General features: G+C 46.2%; 1 protein-coding gene across 4 annotated transcripts in view; it reads left to right on the top strand.

Annotated features, from left to right (window-relative positions):
• FBXW11 (F-box and WD repeat domain containing 11) overlaps positions 1 to 20,002 on the top strand; it is a 77,333-nt gene extending 57,331 nt beyond the window's left edge. For all 4 annotated transcript variants that reach the window (XM_017830416.1, XM_017830414.1, XM_017830415.1 and 1 more), the window contains 8 exons: positions 6,814 to 6,951; positions 7,513 to 7,631; positions 8,599 to 8,848; positions 10,316 to 10,434; positions 10,991 to 11,101; positions 12,027 to 12,105; positions 14,118 to 14,306; positions 17,587 to 20,002. In XM_017830416.1, coding sequence (XP_017685905.1) covers positions 6,814 to 6,951; positions 7,513 to 7,631; positions 8,599 to 8,848; positions 10,316 to 10,434; positions 10,991 to 11,101; positions 12,027 to 12,105; positions 14,118 to 14,279 — 978 coding nt within the window. In that variant the 3' untranslated portion in view covers positions 14,280 to 14,306; positions 17,587 to 20,002. The remainder of the gene's footprint in view (positions 1 to 6,813; positions 6,952 to 7,512; positions 7,632 to 8,598; positions 8,849 to 10,315; positions 10,435 to 10,990; positions 11,102 to 12,026; positions 12,106 to 14,117; positions 14,307 to 17,586) is intronic.
• Positions 20,003 to 21,095: the final 1,093 nt, after the last annotated feature.

The raw sequence follows: 21,095 nt of genomic DNA, 5'->3' as shown, positions 1-21,095 counted from the left end.
TGTGGGTAGAATCTGGTCACCATTATTTGCCTAGAAATTTTTTCAGCCGGCCTTTGAAATCTTTGTTCCACAGGCACTTTCCAAAAGGCATTTCTTAAAAATGAAGCTGGCCAAGGAAAGGAGAGGCTTTGGAGCAGCAGGGACACAGGTTTTGTGGTGCATGACACAGATCTCTACTGTCTCCTCTGAACAGGGCAAAGACCCCTTTCAGATGCCCCAGCATGGGTTGGGCCCTGTCTTGGATTTTTTGGCTCACTTTACCTGTGTCACACCTGCTGGGGAGCAACTCTAGGGGAAGGGCCCTGGGGGTCCTGGTGGGTGCCCAGTTGGCCCTGAGTCAGCAGTGCCCTGGCAGCCAGGAGGGCCAACCCTGTCCTGGGGCATCAGGGAGGGGATTGTCCTGTTCTGCTCTGCCCTGGGGCGGCCTCACCTTGAGTCCTGGGGGCAGTTTTGGGGGACACAATATCAGAAAGATCTAAAGCTGTTGGAGAGTGTCCAGAGGAGGGACATGAGGATGGGGCAGGGTCTGGAGGGGCCACATGAGGAGCAGCTGAGGGCACTTGGTGTATTCAGCTAGAGAGGAGGAGACTGAGGTCAGACCTCACCAGGGTCTGCAGCTCCATCTCTTCACCCTTGTGAGCAGGGACAGCACCCAGGGAATGGCTGGAGTTGTGTCAGGGCAGGGTCAGGGTGGATCTCAGCAAAAGGTTCTTCCCCCAGAGGCTGGTTGGGCACTGCCCAGGCTCCCCAGGGCAGTGGGCACAGCCCCAAGGCTGCCAGAGCTCCAGGAGGGTTTGGACAATGCTCTCAGGGACAGGGTGGGATTGTTGGGGTGTCCTGGGCAGGACCAGGAGTTGGACTAAAGTGATCCTTGTTGGTCCCTTCCAACTGAGGATATTCTGTGTTTCTAAGAACTTTGTGTTTTTATGATGTTGTGCTTGAACTTAGTTGTTGTCTCTAATGGAACCTAAAAGGTGAAATAATTTTATTTTTCAGCAGCATGATTTTTGTCAGGTGTTGTGTATAGTCAGAGGCACATGTCACTGAAGTGCCTCAGAGGATCTCTCTTTTTGTTGCTGTTTGGCTTGATTTCCTCTCCAGATCTGGCACTTACAGCAGTACTTCTCCTCCCTCCATCACTTTGGTGTTACCAGGAATCCATTTAAAGTCAGTATATATTGATGTTGCACCTCTAACATAAAAGCTGGACATTTTAATCTTAGGTTTGTTAGTTGGTGGAAATTGGTGGAAATGAGGATCCTTTAAGAGAAAAGGAGCCAGATCCATCAGTGTGTGTTACTGTGATCATGGCACTGCAGGCATGAGAAAGGTTTCCTTCAGCAGGTGCTACCCTTGAATCCCTTTTGGGCTCCTGTGCTTCGTGGCTGTGTGTGCAGAGGTGGAGAGGACAGACCACGGTCTGGGAACCACGGCGGGGTTGGATCAAGGGTTGGACTTGATGATCTCGGAGGTTTTTATGGTTCTGTGATTCAGGGAGAGCATCTGCTTGTCCATCTGCATCCTCCTGTTGTAGGGAGTGCTGAGGAGGAGCTGAGTGGATTCTTTACTCCTTCCCTGGGGAGACAGAACAACTGGTGTCCCATCAAAGGCTGGCCAGCACAGCATCCAGGAACGGGACCGTGGGGACAGGATGAGCTGCAGTTCATTTCCTTGGCAGTAATCAGTGTGTCTGTGCCCACTGTCAGCCAGCAAGTGTGGCCCTCCCACCACCCTGGGCAGTGAGACAGTCCTAATGCTGAGTGACTGTTCTTCAGGGCTGAAAGGGCAGGTTCTGTTGCCTTATTTTACCTGTTTTGCCTCAGCTGCTCTAACACTGTTTTTACACTTGGAGATCACACTGTCTTTTCCTCAGGCTCGATTCAGTGGTCGGGACTACACTGTGAGCTTTCTCCCAAAGTGGTTTCTAGATTCCTTGGGTGTCAGTAGTCTTTAATGCAGATTCTCCAAGTCTTCTCCTCTTCCTCTGTCAGACATAAACATGTTCCACTGCCCAGATTGATCTGGGAGGAATCATCAGGAGGTCGATTTGTTCTTTTAAAATGTGGCTTTAAAAAGGGTTCAGTGAAGCTGCAGTGAGGTTGGAATGGTTGCACTTGTGGACCTTGGAGCAGCTCCATCCTTATGGGATCAGTCTCATGCAGAAAGGGACCACACTCCATCAGTTTGTGTTGTCACATTTGGATCTTAGGCCTCAAATTCTGCCAAGACACTTACTGGGGAAAGCTTCAGTTTCCTTTTGCTTTGGAGTTGTTTAGATTTCTGGACTGTTTACAGCTTTTCCTCTGGTCTTGGGAGTCCGTCCTGGAAGGGCTCTTTTCCCCCAGACTGAGCTGAAAGCCCACATAGTGTTCAAGTGTGAGTAGCTCTCAGTAATACACTCCTGTTTTTTTGGCCTCACTTTAATTTGGGACTGTTCTTAAAAACACAGCCTGAGTATCCTGGGATTTTTCTGAATCATGCCAGAAGCCCACTTATCAATTCCTGGAAATCTCCCCCCTTCTGTATGTGTGTGTGTGAAAGTGGGCACTTCTGCTTGTATTAAACAATGCATGCTGAACTTGAAATATCTGCATACATATGTATAAAATTAGCATTCCTTATATGTTAGTGGGGTATAGTGAATCCCTGTTTCTCTGTTTGACTTGCTACAGTTATTATTCATGAAGGTGGTTTTTATTCTTACTTGACTCTTCTGTTTGCATAAAGTGATGTAAATACCAAAACCCAGTTGATCACTTTTATGAATTAACCTTTGTTTGCATTTATTTCCATGTATTTGTTTCCTTTGTTACTCTTTACTGCCTCTTCTGGTGTAACATGGCAGCAGTTTCTTCCATGTAACTTTTTGTTTTTTCCAGGGTTTAGCTTTAATGTGGATAATCTAGGGTAGGGCTGCTCTCGTTCTCCCAAGTAACAAGGGACAGAACCAGAGGAAAAAGCCTGGTGTTGCACCAGGGTATTTAGGATATTAGGAAGGTTTCTTCATCAAGCACTGGCACAGCTGCCCAGGACAGGGCTGGAGTCCCCATCCCTGGAGGGATTTAAAAGCCATGTGGATGTGGCACTTGGGGACATGGGTTAAGTTGTGACCTTGGCAGTGCTGTGGAATGGTTGGACTGGATGATCTCAGAGGGCTTTTCCAAGTAAATGATTCTTTGATCAGGTTGGTTCAGGCTTTTTGTGGGATAGGATGAGAGAATTAATAGCGCAAGGCAGAATCCTTAATGGTAAAATCCTGGAAGTAAGATTGAAGAAGACCTCCTAGACCATCAAGTCCATCCTGTGCCCCATCCCCACCTTACTTGTGCCTTTCCTCTGCCATGGTCAGGAGGGGTTTTCTCTTTTCTCTTTGAAGAAGGCACGTGAAGAGCTAATGTGTCAGAGAAATCCCTGTGTACGTAACAAATGTGTACGTTCCTTCTTCTTTTTCCTGCCCCATTTGTCCTGCAGGAGAATTGTGTATTCAGAGGGAACAGAAACTCCTTGGTTTATGGGATAAGATAAACCCACTTACTCTGCAATAACATTCACAAGGATAAAAATGCAATTGTTAGCCAAGGAGCTGAACACAGTGTACATTATCTAATGGGAAAAAACCCTGTTTGTAGTAGGTTATCCTTAACACTTCTAACGTATAGTTCCAGCTGTTAATGCAGATGAATTGCATCATTTTGCACTGTGCATCTTTGTACCAGTGAATATATTCTGGCGTGGTCAAGGCTTGACTTTACCTCTAAGTCTTGGACTGCTTTTTCTATGTGGACTTCTCTCATTAAATGCCTTTTTTCCATATCCATTTATGCACCACTTCAGCTGCCAAATGGCTCTCCTGCTGTGGCAAATGCTTTGGCTTGGTCTTTATCCTTTATATGCCCGAATTTTGTTGGTTGTACAGCATTCGTCAGCTACTTGCTGCTGTTGCTCTGGTGAGCATTTAGCAAAGGGTGAGAACTGAGTGTGAACTCAGGAGACTGTTCTGCAACATCTTGCTTTTAATTGTGAAAGCCAAGAACAGAGGCAGTTGGAGACTTTTGAGGGGATCTGTAGAAAATACAGTAGTGGGTGTTGAATATATTGGTGTTAGGTTTGGAACCATAAACATGCAAATAAACAGTGGGACTCTTCACTGACTCCCTGGTGTTTGTGAGAGTCCATGAGCACAGTGATCTCCTCCCTGCCCACCTGCTCAGTGTATCCATGGTCAGTCAGATATCTCCTGGAAGGAGGTTGCAGATGAAGACTTTTACGAACTGCACAATTGAGTAACAACCAGAAATTTCCCAGAGCAAAAAGCTTTCATGTGGTTTCCGGTATTGTACTAACCATGTTCCTTCTCGGAGGGTCCTCCAGGTTGCCCACCCACTCAGCCCTATTCAGTCATCTAAAATAATGTTATTTCTCTATACATCCACATCTGGTTTCACTCTGCTGCCCACTGCAATGCTGCTGTGTACTGTGTGTATGGTGGCTGCCTTCCCAGCACACCGAGAATTTACGCAGTGTAAGGGGATTTTACAAGTTCTCAACAAACATGCAGTATTTTCCCACAGTAGCCACCCCGTGTAATGTCTACATGAAATGACCTCTATTCACAGAATTAAAATGTGCACCTGCATGTGACTTACTGCTTTACAGTGCCTTCACAGGGGTATACGTGGGACTGCAGTTTCCTTTATTTGAAGCCAGAATTTCCTTACAGGGAGTGTGTTAAGTAGCTTCCTATAGTGAATTTGTAAGAATTAAGGCACCCTGTGTCCCCAGTGTCTGCTGAGTGAACTTTCACTGCTGTTGTAGCTGGGGACTGTGAGCAGCAGCAGCTGGGATTTGTGGTGTTCCCGGTGTGTTCTGGAGCCGTTGGGAGTGGCTGTCGCAGGAGCTGGAGTGTGAAAGTGCTCACAGACTGTTGGAGCTCTCACAGCTCATCTGGCACGGGCTTTGTGCAACTGCTCCTTGCAGAGCTTTCCAAGAACAGTGCTTTAGGGAAGCTCTCCCCTAAGGCTTCTTAGAGTTGAGTATCTCAACATAGATAGTTTGTAAAACTGTTTAAATTGGCTAACTCAGATCTCTGATGCTTTGTCTCCTGTCTCTTCAGTGTTACTGTTGCATTTTTAAATCTACCTTCAGATCTATAATTGCATTGGTTCATGCTGTTATTGCTTGCAGTCGTCTCCTGTTTCTGAGGGTCACCTCTGGAGCAGCAAAGGAGTTAATGAGCTGCAGTCCTGCCCACTTAGTACAGATGAAAAATCTTCAGATAAAGCCTGAAAATTGCCTGTCCTTCCCCCTCCATCCCATGCTGAGCAAGGAGCATAATGAGGAGCTGCTCCCTCCAAGGCTGAAGCAGAGCAGTGTCAGATTGGAGCCCAGTTCCCAGTCTGACAGTCAGCAGTGCACTGCTTGGCCAGGGAAGCTGATCCCAAACTGACAGCCGCCTCATTATCCTAATTTCATCAGCTTCCCCACCAAATTGGAAGAGAATGAGAGAGGATGAGTGGCTTGTCAGCTGCTCCTCTGGAAGCATCTCTTGGTATTTATGATCTAGACAAATTCCTGGGGCACATCAGGTTTGTATTATGACTGTGTATAATTCTCTCCAAATTGCATAATGGGAGACAATTGAAGGAGCAGATGCATGAAAAACAAAGTGGAAAGTTAGTTTTCCCTGAAGCAGAGATACTTTCCTAGAATTGGGATGTCGTAGTCACACTGCACTTCTGTCTTTGCTAAGTGTTGGTTTTGAGTCTTGGAGGAGCTGCAGAGGTGCCTGCTATTGCTTTGTAAATTGGGATTATAGGATTATATGGGTTATAAATGTGCTTTTCCAAACAAACTGACAGTCAATCAGCTTCTGCCCAGGATTCCTTGCAGTATTTGGGGAGAATCCCTGAGAAATTGCTAAATAAGTGGCCTGTTCTGGTGCCTCTGCTGGAAGGTGAAAACATTCCAGCCTGTCCAGGTGCTGCAGGTGTTGGCCTGGAGTTCTGTGCACACATTCCCTTATGGTTGTGGTTACGAGCTTCCTGTCCAAAATCCCACATGGCTTTGAAACCAGCAGTGGTTGTCTAACAAGTAATAAAGCTGATTAAAACACAAAAATTATCCTGGTTCTACTGTAAAATAGTTTGCAGCTTTTTAAGGCATGTCAGGTCTCCTGTAAAAATATCTCTCAGAATGCAAACGTGCAGAACTACCCTTCCACAGGAGCAGGAGGAAAGCAACTTTGGATTGTTTGAAACTTTATAAAGTCCCTGTTCAGTTTTATTTTTATCAGGTTTCAAGGGGCTTAGAGGAGGCTTTCATATCTCAAAATCCCTTTTTAAAGTGTGTAACTACAATTAATAGGTGATATGGCTGGGTAGGGGAAGGAAAGGTCCAAGAACTCACATAACCCAGCTGTTGGACTCAGCAGTTTTGTAATGTTGGTCACTCAGGGGAGACTAAACATGACACTGTACGAGCTCCTGGTTTCATCTTTACTACTTCTGTCAGATGGTCACATAAATATGGGGGGGAGGAAGAACTGAATGTATCTCTGTAGTGGCTCCTTGGGAAACTGTCATTAAGGTTGCCTGACCATAATTTTCCCCACTGAACACAGCTTTAGTCATGGCAAATTACGGAAGTGCTAGTTCTAATTCATTGTGGTTTGTGTGTTTTTATTGAGGGGGGAGAAAAGATTCATTGAAGTTTTACATAGCTGAGATTTAAGGATGGCATGTTTAAAAGTCTGTGTGTGTTGGAGCATTCCTACTCTAATCTTGGGACTAACTGCTGGTTCTCCCCTGCCCCCAGACCATAGAATCCAACTGGCGGTGTGGGCGACACAACCTGCAGAGGATCCAGTGCCGCTCCGAGAACAGCAAGGGGGTCTACTGTTTACAGTATGATGATGAGAAGATCATCAGTGGCCTACGAGACAACTCCATCAAGGTGAACACTGCTGTCAGTGGAGCTCTGCCAGGCACAGTTGGCTGCCTGTGCTTCCTTGTCTCCTCATGGGACAGTGTTTGTCTGTGCAGGGTTCGACAGGGTGGGATGTCTGCTGGAGCCTGGCAAAGTCACCTGCACTTTGCCCTGGAAACCTTGGGCACTGCCAGCCAGGGGTTGGTTCTGTTGACCACAAAGACATTCTTGTGAGATCAGTGTTCCCACAAGAGGGGTGCAGTGTGTGTACCCCACTGTCCTTTGCTGGGATTGTTGGCATTGCCAGGGGTTTGCTGTCATTTTACCAGGTTGCCTCCATGCTCATTGTCCATGGCTTTTCCTTTTGCCAGACAGGATTTGATCTTTCCATGATGGTTGGTCATTTCAAACCACACTTGCATCAAGACTTGCCTTAAGCTGAAAGGAAGGACAAGGCTCACTGATGGGACAGACTCACTCCTCATGGGGCTCTAGTTTTCCTCCTTCCTTCGCAGTTACGACAGTTTTCAAGTCTTGGATCCATGTTCTTGGTCTTGATAAGCCACTTATCCTTCTTGTTTTTAATAGATTTGGGACAAAACAAGCTTGGAATGTTTAAAAGTATTAACGGGACATACTGGCTCAGTTCTTTGTCTGCAATATGATGAAAGAGTCATTGTAACTGGATCTTCAGATTCTACAGTGAGGTGAGTGTTGAGTTTTTCCACAAAGATAATTTGAGTATCAGGGCTGGGAATATTTACAATTAATCTCTAAATATCAGAAGACATCTCTAATACAAATGTGATACTATTATTCCAGAAGCAAGCTATTCATAGTTGGCAGAGCATCTCATTAAATAATTTTTTTTCAAAATCTGTCTCGTGTTTTTACCTTTAAGAATTTTGAAGGAATATGACCTGAGTGATTCAAGGCATATCCTGAAGTTTTAGAGTGGCTGATGGCCAACTGTACAATAATTTCTCGTTTTAGGGTTTATGGTACTGCCTTCTGACATCTCTCAGTTGTGACTATTATTGAAAGGGCATTTAGTACATATGGAGCATTTGTCTGACTGCAGTTTTGCTCATAATGAGTTAAAATTCTTCTATGATCTTAATGGTCAGTAGATGTCCCAATATGAAGACACTCAGGTGCAGTTCAGTGGAAGGGCCTTGTCTCCTCTAGTGCCTTGCATTGGTCTGCCAATGGCAATCTCTCAAATACAGTAAATTAACTAGTGATTTTACACTTCATGTAAGCTGCTGGGTAGCTCTGGAGGGTGCTGCATCCCAGTTGCTACTGGTGGGGATGAAATCTGAATGAATAATGTAAAACTGGAAAAACCCCATATGGATAGTGTTTGTTTTGGTCTGTTCCATCATACAAACTTTAGTCATCCTGGAAAAGTTTGTAGAGTTGTTAAGTAGCTTATTCTCTTAGCAGTGGTCCCAGGTTAGGCATTTCCTGCCTAAGTGTTTGCTGCCGTGAGTTGTTATTTGTGGGTGTGAGGTGTGACAAGAATACTTCCCAGCACTCATCTCCCTGCTTTCCCCAGGCCCTGGCAGGGGTTAAACAGCCAGAGAGCTCTGGTAGAGATCAGGCAGGCCTGTGCCCCTTCACGCCCTGCAGAGCCATCATCCTTCACGTGGGATACGCTCTTTTCTCTCGCAGGGTTTGGGATGTCAATACAGGTGAAGTTCTGAACACGCTGATCCATCACAACGAGGCAGTGCTTCATCTGAGGTTCAGTAACGGCCTGATGGTGACGTGCTCCAAGGACAGATCCATCGCCGTGTGGGACATGGCCTCACCCACCGACATCACCCTGCGCCGGGTCCTGGTCGGCCACCGCGCTGCCGTCAACGTGGTGGACTTCGATGACAAGTACATTGTGTCAGCGTCAGGGGACAGGACCATCAAAGTGAGTGGGCACAGCTCTGGTCCAGCTCTGTGTGGCCACCAAGCCGGGGAAGCCTCAGAGTGTCCTCAGCTCAGAGCAGCCATGAGCAGTTCTGGGCCTTTGCCTTTCTTGTTCCCCCTTGGCTTCCTCTTGCTGGCAGTTGGTGTTTGTGCAAATAACTGTGCTTGAATACTCTCGTGGCTTCTGTGGTGCAATTGCAGAAGAGCAAATCACATTTGCTGTTTGAGCTCTACTCTCAAGATGGGTTGGTTTGTTGAATGTGGAACATCTTGTGCCTATTTCCAGTGGGTATTTTTAATTTCACTTGGCAATCCTGTTCATTTGTGAAGTTCATCAACAGTGCCTTTCACAGAATCCCAAGATGTGCTGAGTTGGAAGGGACCCACAAGGATCATCCAGTCCAACCCCTGGCCCTGCACAGGCCCATCCCAAAGAGTCACCCCCTGTGCCCCAGAGGATCAGCCAAACCCTCCTGGGGCTCTGGCAGCCTTGGGGCTGTGCCCACTGCCCTGGGGAGCCTGGGCAGTGCCCAACCAGCCTCTGGGGGAAGAACCTTTGGCTGAGATCCAACCTGAGCCTGCCCTGACACAGCTCCAGCCATTCCCTGGCTTCTGTCCCTGGTCCCCCCAGAGCAGAGCTCAGTCCCTGCCCCTCCTCTGCCCCTGCCCAGGCAGTTGGAACTGCACTGAGGTCTCCCCTCAGTCTCCTCACTGTGCCTTCCCAGCAGCTCAGCCAGGCTGTGCCATGTTTGAAGGCTGAAGAGGCCGTATTCGAAGGCTGTTATATACCAGAAGATGTGAGTTACCCAGAGTCTACAGTATAACAAAGGCATTTCCACTCTGCCCTCTCTGAACCAGAGCTGCCTTAGCCTGGGCCAAGAAGTTCTTGGCAGTTTCCTGTCCAAATCTCTGCCAGAGATCCTGCTGTGCTGTGTTGGAAAATGAGCCACTTGATACTCTGCATTACAACTTCAATTACAGTTCATTAAAAATGGGCAAAGTTGTTTGAATCCTTTAATGTTAAGAAAGAAGCAGCCACCAAACTTTTAAAGACCACAGTTTGGACCTTTTCTTTACTAGTAGCTTGCTAGTAAATTCTTTGGTAAAAAAATGTGGGGTTTTTGTGTGTTATAACTTCCACTTTTAAAAATGATTTTTATCATTTTTAATGAATCTTACCAAGATTCAAGTGTAATCAAATTTATGATATCATTTGGGGCAGTCTCTAACACCTGAAAACATTTTATATGCAACCCTCCTGCTCTTCTCAGTGACTCTGTGTGCAATGGCAGTGCTCAGTGTCACTGCTGGGTCCCCAGAGCACCCTCTTGGCCTGGAAAGATACACTGGGGGTTTGCAAAAGCTGAGCCTCAGGGCTCTCCAGTTTGTGAATTCATAGTGGTGTCTATTGAAATCCATAAACCTTGTGTGGTGTAGTCCTCAGAGGAGTTTCTGCTGTGTTCCCCAGGTGTGGAGCACGAGCACGTGTGAGTTTGTGCGGACCCTGAACGGGCACAAGCGCGGCATTGCCTGCCTGCAGTACCGGGACCGGCTGGTGGTCAGTGGATCCTCAGACAACACCATCAGGTGGGTGCCCAGGGCTGCTGCTCCTGTGTAACGGTGCCCATTTGACCAGGGAAAACAGGATCTCCCCTTTTTTTGATTCCTGCACATCCTTGGCATGGCTTCCAGTGGAGCAGATGATTTATGAATGGAGCTTAATGCAGTGTGAGAGTAAACATATCACAGCCCTGTGAAAAAGTGGACCACAGGTTTATTTCAAACTAAACAAAACTTCTTGCCTACTGCTGTATCACCTTGTCTTCTGCTTGGAGAGGTGGGGAAGACACTGGTCACTGGTTTTCTAATTACCTGAACCTCTAATCAACTGTTTATGCAGATGGAAAAAAGTATGTTAAAATTTCCCAGAATAACACAGATCTAAGCTTTACTTCCATGTAATTTTGAATGACTACACCAATTTTGATAAGCTGCAGCTGCTCTGAGTGGCATGCATGGTTCTCATGCCTTTTTGAGCAAATTACACAATATTTTGCCCAGGAAACCAGTCGGTAGCACATTTAAATCCCTGGGTGTGAGGCTGAAGCTGCAGTGCTCAGCCTCCCTGCTCTGTTCTCTGCAGGCTCTGGGACATCGAATGTGGTGCCTGTTTAAGGGTATTAGAAGGCCACGAAGAGCTGGTTCGATGCATCAGGTTCGACAACAAGAGGATTGTTAGTGGAGCCTACGATGGGTATGTTGGAAAGCAGTTGCCAAAAATTTTGCCTTTAGTGAACCGTCTTCTGAAAGCCCCTGAGCCTTGTGTTCCCTGGGCCAGGGTCTCTCCTGGTTTGGTGAATGGATCACTTGAGCATTTCAGCACAGTTTTAAGTGGCCAAGAAGCTGCTTGTCTGGTGCCCTTTAGCACACTCCTAAATTGTGTTATCACTTGAGTTTGATTTTCCATCGTAAGTAAACTTTTGTTTGGCTGAAGTGACATTGCTTTGTTTCTTCCATCAGGAATCACTCCTTGCCAGGTCCTGTGTGCTTAGAGTAGTTGAAACTTTCTATTTTTCTAAGGCAGCACACTAAAAATGTTTATTATGAGCGTTAATGTATATCTTGTGGGGCTCTCAGAAGTCTTCAGGGACTGTTTCTGTGGGGCAGAGGGCAGGAGTCCCACCAGGGCACCTCTGTCTTGCTCAGTGTTTTCAGTGTTTAATGGATTTGTGGCATTTTACATCCATGGCCAAACCCTCCATTTCTTTCTCTGCCTGAACAGCAGAGTTACTGAAAACAATTCTGGAACCGTGTCTGTCTGTAGCCTTTTATTTGAGGTCAGTGTCTCCTTGGGGTTGGCCAGCCCAGCTTCATTCCCATGTTCCAGAGGGGTTTGTGTGTGCACAGTCCACTTGTCTGTCATACAACCATCAACTTGTCTGTCATACAACCCTCACAAAGCCACCACTGCATTTACTGCTGAAAAGAAACCCAAAACTACCTGTGTTCTACAAGATTGAGTTTTAGTATTTTAGTGACAACAGATTCTCACAATTTGCTTAATCCTGAGGAATTAGCTGTAGGGAAAACATGGCAAAGTTTCCAGAGCTTTGGATGTTGTTTTCTGTGCTTATACTTGAAATGATGTTTTCATAATGACCTTCTTCTCTTCCTTTTAGCAAAATTAAAGTTTGGGACTTGCAAGCTGCTCTTGACCCTCGTGCCCCAGCAAGTACATTATGCCTGCGTACATTAGTGGTACGTAAAAACTCATTAATTTGGGGTTATCTGAAATATTCTCTTGGTGAGGGGTGTTTCATTGCATTTTAGTGGGATAGGTGGGAATGTCAGATGTTTTATGAAGTCTAGAGTGCTTAAGAGTAAAGAAAAATTTATTGTCATATCCTGAATGATTTGCATCTGAACTTAAATGAAAGACCAAGTTTTTCTAGTTTGGGATTCTCAGGTGCTCTTACAGGAAAAAAAATCATCATGAACTGTGTATACCCTTCTAGTTATTGGTGTGTTTCCCTGATATCACTGTGGGGCTGGCTTTAAATTTCCTCTTTATTAAAAAGAGAGGAGGAATCTTGGGAGCCTTTCCCAAACTTTTCTCCTAACCCTTTACTTTGCAAGGAAGAGTTGGGAAGGGGGAAGGGGGGTTGAGTTGCACCTTGCCACAGGAACTCTTGTCTTTTCTAAAGATTGTCACATTTAAGGCTGTTGCTTAAGTTACATTTTTTTTTATAATTAGAGTTTTGGCTTATGACAGCTGACTTGATTAAAAATAGATTGGGGAAATGAATTAATTGTTCTTTTAAACAAAATGTGGGTGGAATTTTCCTTCAGGAGTCAGTTTCAAACTGACTGATAGCAAGCTGATAGCAAGCCGAAGTCATTGGCTGTAGGTGTGCACGTGCTTGGCCTTGCCAGCACCTAGAGAAGGGCTTATGTGGCCAGAGGTGCTTCTTGTTTTCCTTTCCCTTCAGTAGTCTTTGCACAGAGATAAGATTTAACTATTCTTTAATTTAGTTTTAATGAAGAAGTTGATTGTTTTCCTTCTGTGGGTATCCCATAGTTCAGGTTAGAGTTTGGGGATCATTCTGCCAGCTGGGATTAGTTCTCCAATAAAGGCAGTGTCCTCATTTTGAAGTGAATAAAAATGGATAAGCAGGACTAAGAGGAGACCCTTTTCTGGGCTTCTTGGTGCCATTTTGAGGTTTCTTGGAAGAGCTGCTGGAGCATGTGTTCCACCCCCCTTCTTATGGCACTGTTTGAACTCGTGGGTGAGCCCTGAGGATCCTCCAGCGGCATCTCTAGGTGAAGCTGGGATGTGATGTTTTGGGGCTGCACAGAAGCAGAGTCAGCAGAGAATTCTGCAGGAGAAGGAGCCCTGGGAGAGCAGTGGTGCCAACCAGTCTCTGAAATTGCTGCTTTGGTCTGGAATACTCTCAGCCTATGGCTGGCCCTGCTGAGGGAGGCTCAGGCTCAGGGAGGCTCAGGCTTCCACATTCAGGCTTCCACTGAATGTGGAAGCAGTGACTTTAGCTGTAAAAAACTTTGTTGCCGTGGGAGTTAGGTGCTGAAAAAATCTCCTGGAGCAGTTAATTAGGGGTGAGATAAGAAAGGGTTTATTATGCCAAGGCAAAGATGTTACAGGACGTGCGCAGGCCGTGCCTGAGATGTTACATTTTATAATATCATCTATCCAATCCCAGATGTGTCCACCCTGTGGCCTTTACTCTGGACTGCCCCGGGTCCACCCCCTGAAAATGGGTCTGGGGTGTGTTTCGGGACCCTCCATTCATCCTGTCTTCATCAGAGCACAAAGGGTACATAGTCACCCAGTTCTTGACCGTATTCTGTGGTTTAGGCCCTGATATGCTGTTCTGCCAACAATCTAGGCCTTGCCTTGACAAAAGACTAAACATTTCTACTGGATTCGGGGGTAGGAGTGATATAGGGAGCATAGAATGGGATGAGGAATGTGTAAACAAGGGTGCTACAGGGAAAGGGACGCTGCTTTTAGAGTCTACTTCCACTGCTTATAAAACTTACAAGTATTAGAAAAATAAAAACCCTTAGGGGCTTAAGGCATCACTTACATACCAAAGCAGCTTTTCTTGAATTTGTGTGTAATGTTAACGAAGGGTTTCTGAGCCAGCACAGCAGAGTTTGGACACACTGTCCCGTGTCCAGATACACGTGTGATGCCAATGTACTGAAGTGTTCCCCTCTTGCCTTGCTAACTTCTTGCCTTTTGCTCACAGGAACATTCAGGACGTGTCTTTAGGCTCCAGTTTGATGAATTTCAGATCATTAGTAGTTCCCATGACGATACAATTCTGATTTGGGATTTCTTAAACGTGCCACCGAGTGCCCAGAACGAGACCCGCTCTCCATCTAGAACATACACTTACATCTCCAGATAACAGTCTGCACTTTACTGCCCTCAGAAGGTAAGAAAGGCTCCCTCCTTTTATTGGATGTGTTATAAATATCTGAAATGTTCCCTCTGCCTGCAGGTTGGCTTAGTCAAAACACAAGATGAAGTTTTCCTTAAGCAAATAAAGCCTGTTTATGCCACTTCTTTCACCATCTAGTCTTGGTGCAGTCACGCTTCAGCATGTCCTGTTATCTCCCCCTCCTGTTTGGAATTGGGTACTTCAGGCATTTTGTAGAAAGCTATTATGTGTTCACAACAGCCTTGGGCAAGTGCTCACCAGGAAAGAGCAGCTCTGTGAGCACCACGAGGAGCAGAGGAAGCTCTCAGAGCTCAACATCATGTCGTGTTGGGCACCACGACAGCTCAGAGCTGTCCAAAATGGACAGAAACTTGGCCTGTTTTGGTTCCCTTTTCCTGCCAGTCAGCTCCAGTTAGTGCTCAAAGGCTCTGCTGTAGATTCCTTTGTTGGGACAGTGGATTCTTTTCCCTAGGTCATCTATGCCAACAGTTGAACTTCCAGCTATACACAGCTGTGAGTGCTGGGACGTGGAAACACAGGCACTGCCTTTCCAAAGCAGAGCAGTCTCTGCCACTGCCAGACTGGATGCTTCCCAGGCACTGGAGGCATCACAACAGGAGGATTAGGAGTGACATTGCCCCAACAGGAAGGATTTATTTTATTTGAAGTAGATAATGCTTTGCTTAAATGTGATGTGAAAAGCTTTCCCTATCTTCACATAAGAATGGATTTTCATTATCTATCTGGATACATTTGTCCCTGCTGTGGCAACGTGTTCCTCAGGTTTGCTGCTCCTGTGGGATCTCTGCTTCTGGCTAGGAAATAGCTTCCCTTGTGAAGACATACTTTGAGATGCTCCTGCTTCAAACTGAGTTTGCTTTCACCTGGAAGCATTCCTGGGAAAGTGTTGGCTGCCTTCCCTGCTGCTGAACTCTGCTTATTCTAGAAAAAGCCAAGGCAGCTGCCTCTGTAATTATTCCACCTAATCAGGCTCATGATTAAGGAAGAAGGCTAATGATGTGAGGATGAGCCATGTGCAGAATCCCACTTAAACTTTCCCTTAAGGCCACGTTTTAGGAACATTGCTGTAGGGTAGTTTAGTCAAACTCATGGACTTGCTCATCCTGCTGCAGAGGGACAACAGACACCTGGAAAGGCCCAACTGCTGAGCTGCACGTTTGTACATGATGGGGACTGGCTAAAGACACAACTCCATGGGAGGGAGCTCCTGAACCTCCCCACAGAGCCAGGCTTGCCAGTGCTGCCTCCCTCATTCTGGTTGATCCCAGAGGACACACTTGCATCCCTGTGGAAAGCTCGGTGCTGTCACTGATGTGTCCCTAGGGACTCTGTCCTGCCCCTGCCACTGGCTTTGTGCCACTGGGTCCAGACCTAAGTGAGCTGCTGCTGTGGGAACTCCAAGGCTTCTTGAAGCTAAATAGCTTTCCCTCTGAATAGAAAACTTCTTTGCCTCCTTTCTGAGTAATTCTGTTATTTATTTTTCTTGCTTTCTCAGACACAACAGGTTGCATTTTAGGAACAGTCTGTCTTTTAGTCCCTGCACCACTGCTTGCTTCTGTTAACCTGAAGATCATTTGAGATAGACCAGTTCTTTTCTTACAGAAGTACATTGGGCTTCTTTTATTAGCTTTGATTCGTGGAAGAGCTACACATAGTGTGTCTTAAGCACAAAGGAATCACAGAATGTCCTCAATGGGGAGGAACCAACAAGGATCATCCAGTCCCACTCCTGGCCCTGTGCAGGACACCTCAACAATCCCACCCTGTCCCTGAGAGCGTTGTCCAAACACTCCTGGAGCTCTGGGGCTGTGCCCACTGCCCTGAGGAGCCTGTTCAGTGCCCAGCCACCCTCTGGGGGAAGAACCTTTCCCTGAGATCCAACCTGACCCTGCCCTGACACAGCTCCAGCCATTCCCTCGGGTCAAGAAATTAAGAGTTGAATAAAATTTATATTGATTCACTTGGACCAGCAGCGTGCTGGTGTGGGACTTCCTTGCCACATGGCCCAGTCATTGGAATATGAAATGCCTTTGGCAGGGTGTTCTGCAGTTCAAATTCTGCACACTTGACAGTTCTGCACAGCTCAGTCTGGCTTGTCCCGTGACACACAGCTGGAACCACACAGCCCCCGTGTCCTGGGACTTCTTGTGTTGGTAATGACAGTCCCTTAATAGCTATTTCCTCTCCTGGAGAGATGCTGTGATGTCACTTTTTGACAGGTTTGTCTGACTTCAGAATCCAAAACCCATAGATCTACATAAAATTATGGTCAAACAGCTAATATTTCATTATGACATTTAATGAAACAGTTCTATATGCTTTCAAACATTACAGTCTTCTGAATTTTGTAGCAGCCCTGTACACGTTTTTACAGGCTTTGCAATGTGAGGCCTCTTCAAAGTGGATCATTTTTGACAGTCCTGGCAATTGGCTGTGAGAGTTTTATTGCTTTCTGTTGAATTCCTGTTGTTTATTGTAACATGATAAAAATTGTTACCATATGATAGTCTGATATTCTTATATTAGGCACTAGGCCTCGGGCTGGAGGAAGGGAAGTCAGCGGGAAGTGCCTATGGATGTTTTAACCTTTCATGGGAATTTTGTATCAGAAGAGGGAAGTTCTCCCTAGTCCATAAAAATGTCAGGGAAGTGGCAGGTACAATCAAAGTTCAAATTTAATTATGCTCAGAGCTTGCACAGCCTCCAAGCAGATAAGGGAGTCATCAGGATGGAAAAGGTCAATGAAATATCAAAGTACTTGAGTGCTGTGTCTGTTTTCTTAAAAGCTCCTCATGTATTAAAGCAACTGAACTTGCCTCCTGTGCAAAACTCCTCCTCTGCAGGATGAGGAGGAAAGGACAGTTTTCTGGCAGCTGTGGATCACTGAGTAAACAGTGTTTGGGGTTCAGTGACCTGAGCTGGGAGTCACCTGGCAGTGCCCAGGGCAGGTTTGACTCTGGCACGTCTAAGAACACTGCCAGCCTTGGGTGACCCCCCAGGGAGCAGTGCCCTGCAGAGCCTGACTCTTGCTCCAGGGAATTGAGAGCACATCCCACAGCACAGAGTCCCCGGGGTGCTGTCCCCTGGAGGAAGGGCTGTTGGCAGTGAGCAGCCCTCCGTGTGCTGCACAGTGTCACGTCCTCCAGCCACTCTGCCCTTCTCCTTCCAGCAGAGGATGGTGAGGGCCTGCCCAGCTCTGGATGCTGTTTGATTTGTGCCTTTTCTCAGTTCACTTGTCTTTTGTCTTTTACAGGGTTCCACAGTCTTGAACTACTGGATTTTTGGCTACTACATGCCTGAAGATGTTGATTGACAGCTAAAGTCAGAATTGGTTCTAGATGCTGTGTAGTTGCAAAGCAGCACAATTCTATATCTAAATTTCTTAATCTTCCCTGCTCTCAGTGGTCGTCTTTGAATTTGCTACAAATTCACTGACTTGGAGTAGATGAATTTCAGAAGCCTATCCTTCCCTGCCGTGAGAAATCCAAAGCTTCACATGTAAATTGTCCGTAGAAACTGAACTCTGATGGCTTGTTTTTCAGAAATAAATCAGAAGTCAAGAAAGGACTTGGCCTAATTTATATTGCTTTGCACTTTTGTCTGACTTTAAAGAAAAAAAAACATTCTCCAACGAAATTTGGGTGCCAAACACATGCCCAGAATGTACAGAGCTTTGCTTTCCAGTCACCACTGTCCTTTAGGCGTTACTCATGCCAGTTTCAGAGCCCGTTCTGTTCATAGGAGTGTACGTTGGACTCTTACAAATATTTCTGATTCGCTCAGTAATATTTTTGGATGACAGTTTACTTGTTTCTGCACCAATAATTTCTTTTAAATTAAAGATTCCCTGTAATTCAGGCTAGGTTATCTGAACTAATTGTATAGCACTGTCTTTTCCTTTTCCCTGTGCTCTGTACTCCAGCCATCCTGCACTCCCCAATGTTTGCTCTAGTAAACCCTCCCCATGTGTGCTTGCCTCATTTCAGATACTGTGTAAGCATGTAGATATGATGTACATACAGAAACCTCTGGTGCCAGAGTCAGGATTTCCTGACAGTACACACTAACACAGAACGTGGTAGCACTTGGCAGCAGGATGTCCTGAGTGTGGCACTGGTGGGGACATGAATTACTTAGACATTTTCTCTGCAAAAGGAGGTTTTCAGTATTCATTAGTTGTTTTTGGTTTCTTTTTTTGTTTGTTTGTTTGGGTTTTTTTGTTTTGTTTTGTTTTGTTTTTGTTTTTGTTTTTTTTTTAATGGGAACTACATATTTTAAAATGTAATTTCTAAACTTTTTAAAAATTAAAAACTGTTTAATTTATGTTCTGTATCTTATATTTTTGTGCCGCGGTATTTACAGATGTCTGTCTTTAACACAGCGGGTCCTCACAGACACCTGCTGATGTCCTTCGGTAGCATTAGTTTGGCTGCTCAGTGGAGAAGATACCATGGGCCAAAGTTACATTTATTTATGTTTGGTTTGTAACACTTCCTTACGGTGGAGTGGAGCTCCCTTCCGGTCTGGTTTCCGTGCTCATTCCCGTGCTGGTTTTCCGTAACAATCTGCTGTGACCACGTTGCGATGTCCTGGTTCCTCCTCATTAGCATGGTTTTGTTAGAAACTCCATAGTTTCTTAAGTTCTCATAGTCTCACCTCTAATTTATGTGGTTGTACAACTGCATTTTCCTGAGGTCGGGATGAGTCCTGGATAAGTCAGGCGTGGATGTTCGTCGGCCTCAGCCGTGTGGCTCCTCTGTCCCCCCGTGAGCCCGCCCGCTGTCCGGGGGAGTTGTGCTGGCACAGAAAGGTCCTGTCGTTGCTCTGGCCGTGTGTACGTCCTGTGTCTCTGTTGTCCTCTGGCAGCATTTGCTGGTTTGCATTCACCCCGTTCCAGTCCCAGGTCAGGCCCAGGCGGTGCTGAGGCCGCTCCGGGGGACCCTCCATGAGACCCTCCGGAGCACACGGATGGCGAGGTGGTACAAGACCCCCCGGGAGTGCAGCTGGAGGTGTTCCCTCCCCCCTGCACGGGGAGAGTCAAACTCCCATTTCCATGTTCCTCCATCGCCGTGACCGAACGTGCTGGAGTGCGGAAGATCCAACGCTCTGAGTGTCCATAAGATCATTTTTGGTAAGCTTGACAGTAGTTCGTGCAAGTGTCTTACTTTCCCCTTCTCATCTAACAGCTTTAATATTAAACTGGCTAAAAAGAGAAATCTGTCGCAGCCCTGAAGAAAAAGGTATTTGTTTCCGAAGAGCGGAGTCCTTTTGTTAAAATGCATGTGTAAGATTTAAATTCCTGTTTTTCCTTGGGAGATAATGGTATTTGAACATGCAGTCTAAACTTCTTTGTGCTTTGTGTAACATAGCAGTGGACTTTTGTGATTGGCACCCAAGGAATTCGACTCCTGGGATTCATGGTAGTGATCCTGGCTGCACTCTGGACTTTGTTTTGCTAACCATAATTGAGCAACTGTACATTACTGCGATATTAATGTTTCAAAGCACTGGGATAGTCTAATTCTAACTTGTAATTATGTTTGCCAATTATCTGTTTGGAAAGTTGGTGTATGAACAGCTTCTTGAAACTGTTAAATTGTACAGATATTGTTCATGATCTAAAGCTTTGTACTGTGGAATGTGCTTAATAAAAAAAAGTTTGAACTTAATTTGTCAAATGAATGGATGAGTGACATTGTCTCCACAGCCCTCAGTCCTGTGCTGAGTTAAGGCCAGGTTGGACTGGGCTTGGAGCAACCTGGTCTAGTGGAAGGTGTCCCTGCCCATGATCTTTGAGGTCCCTCCCAACCCAGACCATTCCACGACACAAACTCGTGTGCAACTGCACAGCTCGGAGCCGTGGGTGAGGGTGTAGTGCTGGTGCAGTGCCCAGTGGAGGGCACAGGCTGCCAGGCCAAAGCATTTGGAGTCAGACCGTGTGTGCTGTGGCCCAGCTGTGCTCTGGCATGGGTGGTGTGAGCTGGTGTGTCACCCTTCCCTTTGCTGGGTGCAAACTGGGAGGACACAGTGGCTGAGGGAGCTGAGCTCGTTCCCCCGTGGCAGAGGTGCTGAATCCCCCTGGCTGCAGCACTTCTGCCTCCACAGGAACATCAGATGAATTTTTTCTTACTTTATCAAGAATGCAGATAGAATTTTTAAAATATTACTCATCTGCTTGCTTGTTAAAACAACCTGTCCATGCCCTGAGCCCTGTGCCTTCCAGTGCTCACTCTGACTCAGGAAAAGCCTTCTTTTGGGTTTTCTTTAATGTGCAGTAACTGGGGAGAAAAGGGATTCCAAGTTCTCGGCTGTGCCCCCTTCCCTTGCTCTCTCTCAGTAGTTTCATTCGTGAGTTCAGTTCACTTCAAATCAGTTTGAGCAGTTGCTGCCTGTATGTGGTTAATGAGCTGCTCCAGTTCATTCCTGACCAGAGATGGTCCATGGTGCAGATCCTCTGCCTCAGGGGGACTGGCCAGGACTGTGCTGGTTTGTCCCAGGTCAGGTCCAAGGACAATGAGGGGTGACAATCTCTGGTTACACCCTCATGCTGTGGTGCTTGGGCTGGCTTTGTGTGCCAGCCACGGGGGTCACAGGGGTGAAACCTTGGGTTTGGTGAGGTGTCTGTTGGAGCCACTGACCTGAAATGCTTTTAAAGGTGCTGTAAACCCTGTGGTAAGAATATGAACTTGGTTCTGGCTCAGTGTTGGCAAATACAGTCCTCAGAATGCCTCTAACACAGAGCACTTTTTATTCTTCTTGACC

This window comes from Lepidothrix coronata, unplaced genomic scaffold, assembly GCF_001604755.1.
Source record: "Lepidothrix coronata isolate B3197 unplaced genomic scaffold, Lepidothrix_coronata-1.0 Scaffold178, whole genome shotgun sequence".
NCBI lineage: Eukaryota > Metazoa > Chordata > Aves > Passeriformes > Pipridae > Lepidothrix > Lepidothrix coronata.
The sequence above is the reverse complement of the archived record's forward strand: the minus strand, read 5'-3'. Positions and strand labels throughout refer to the sequence as shown.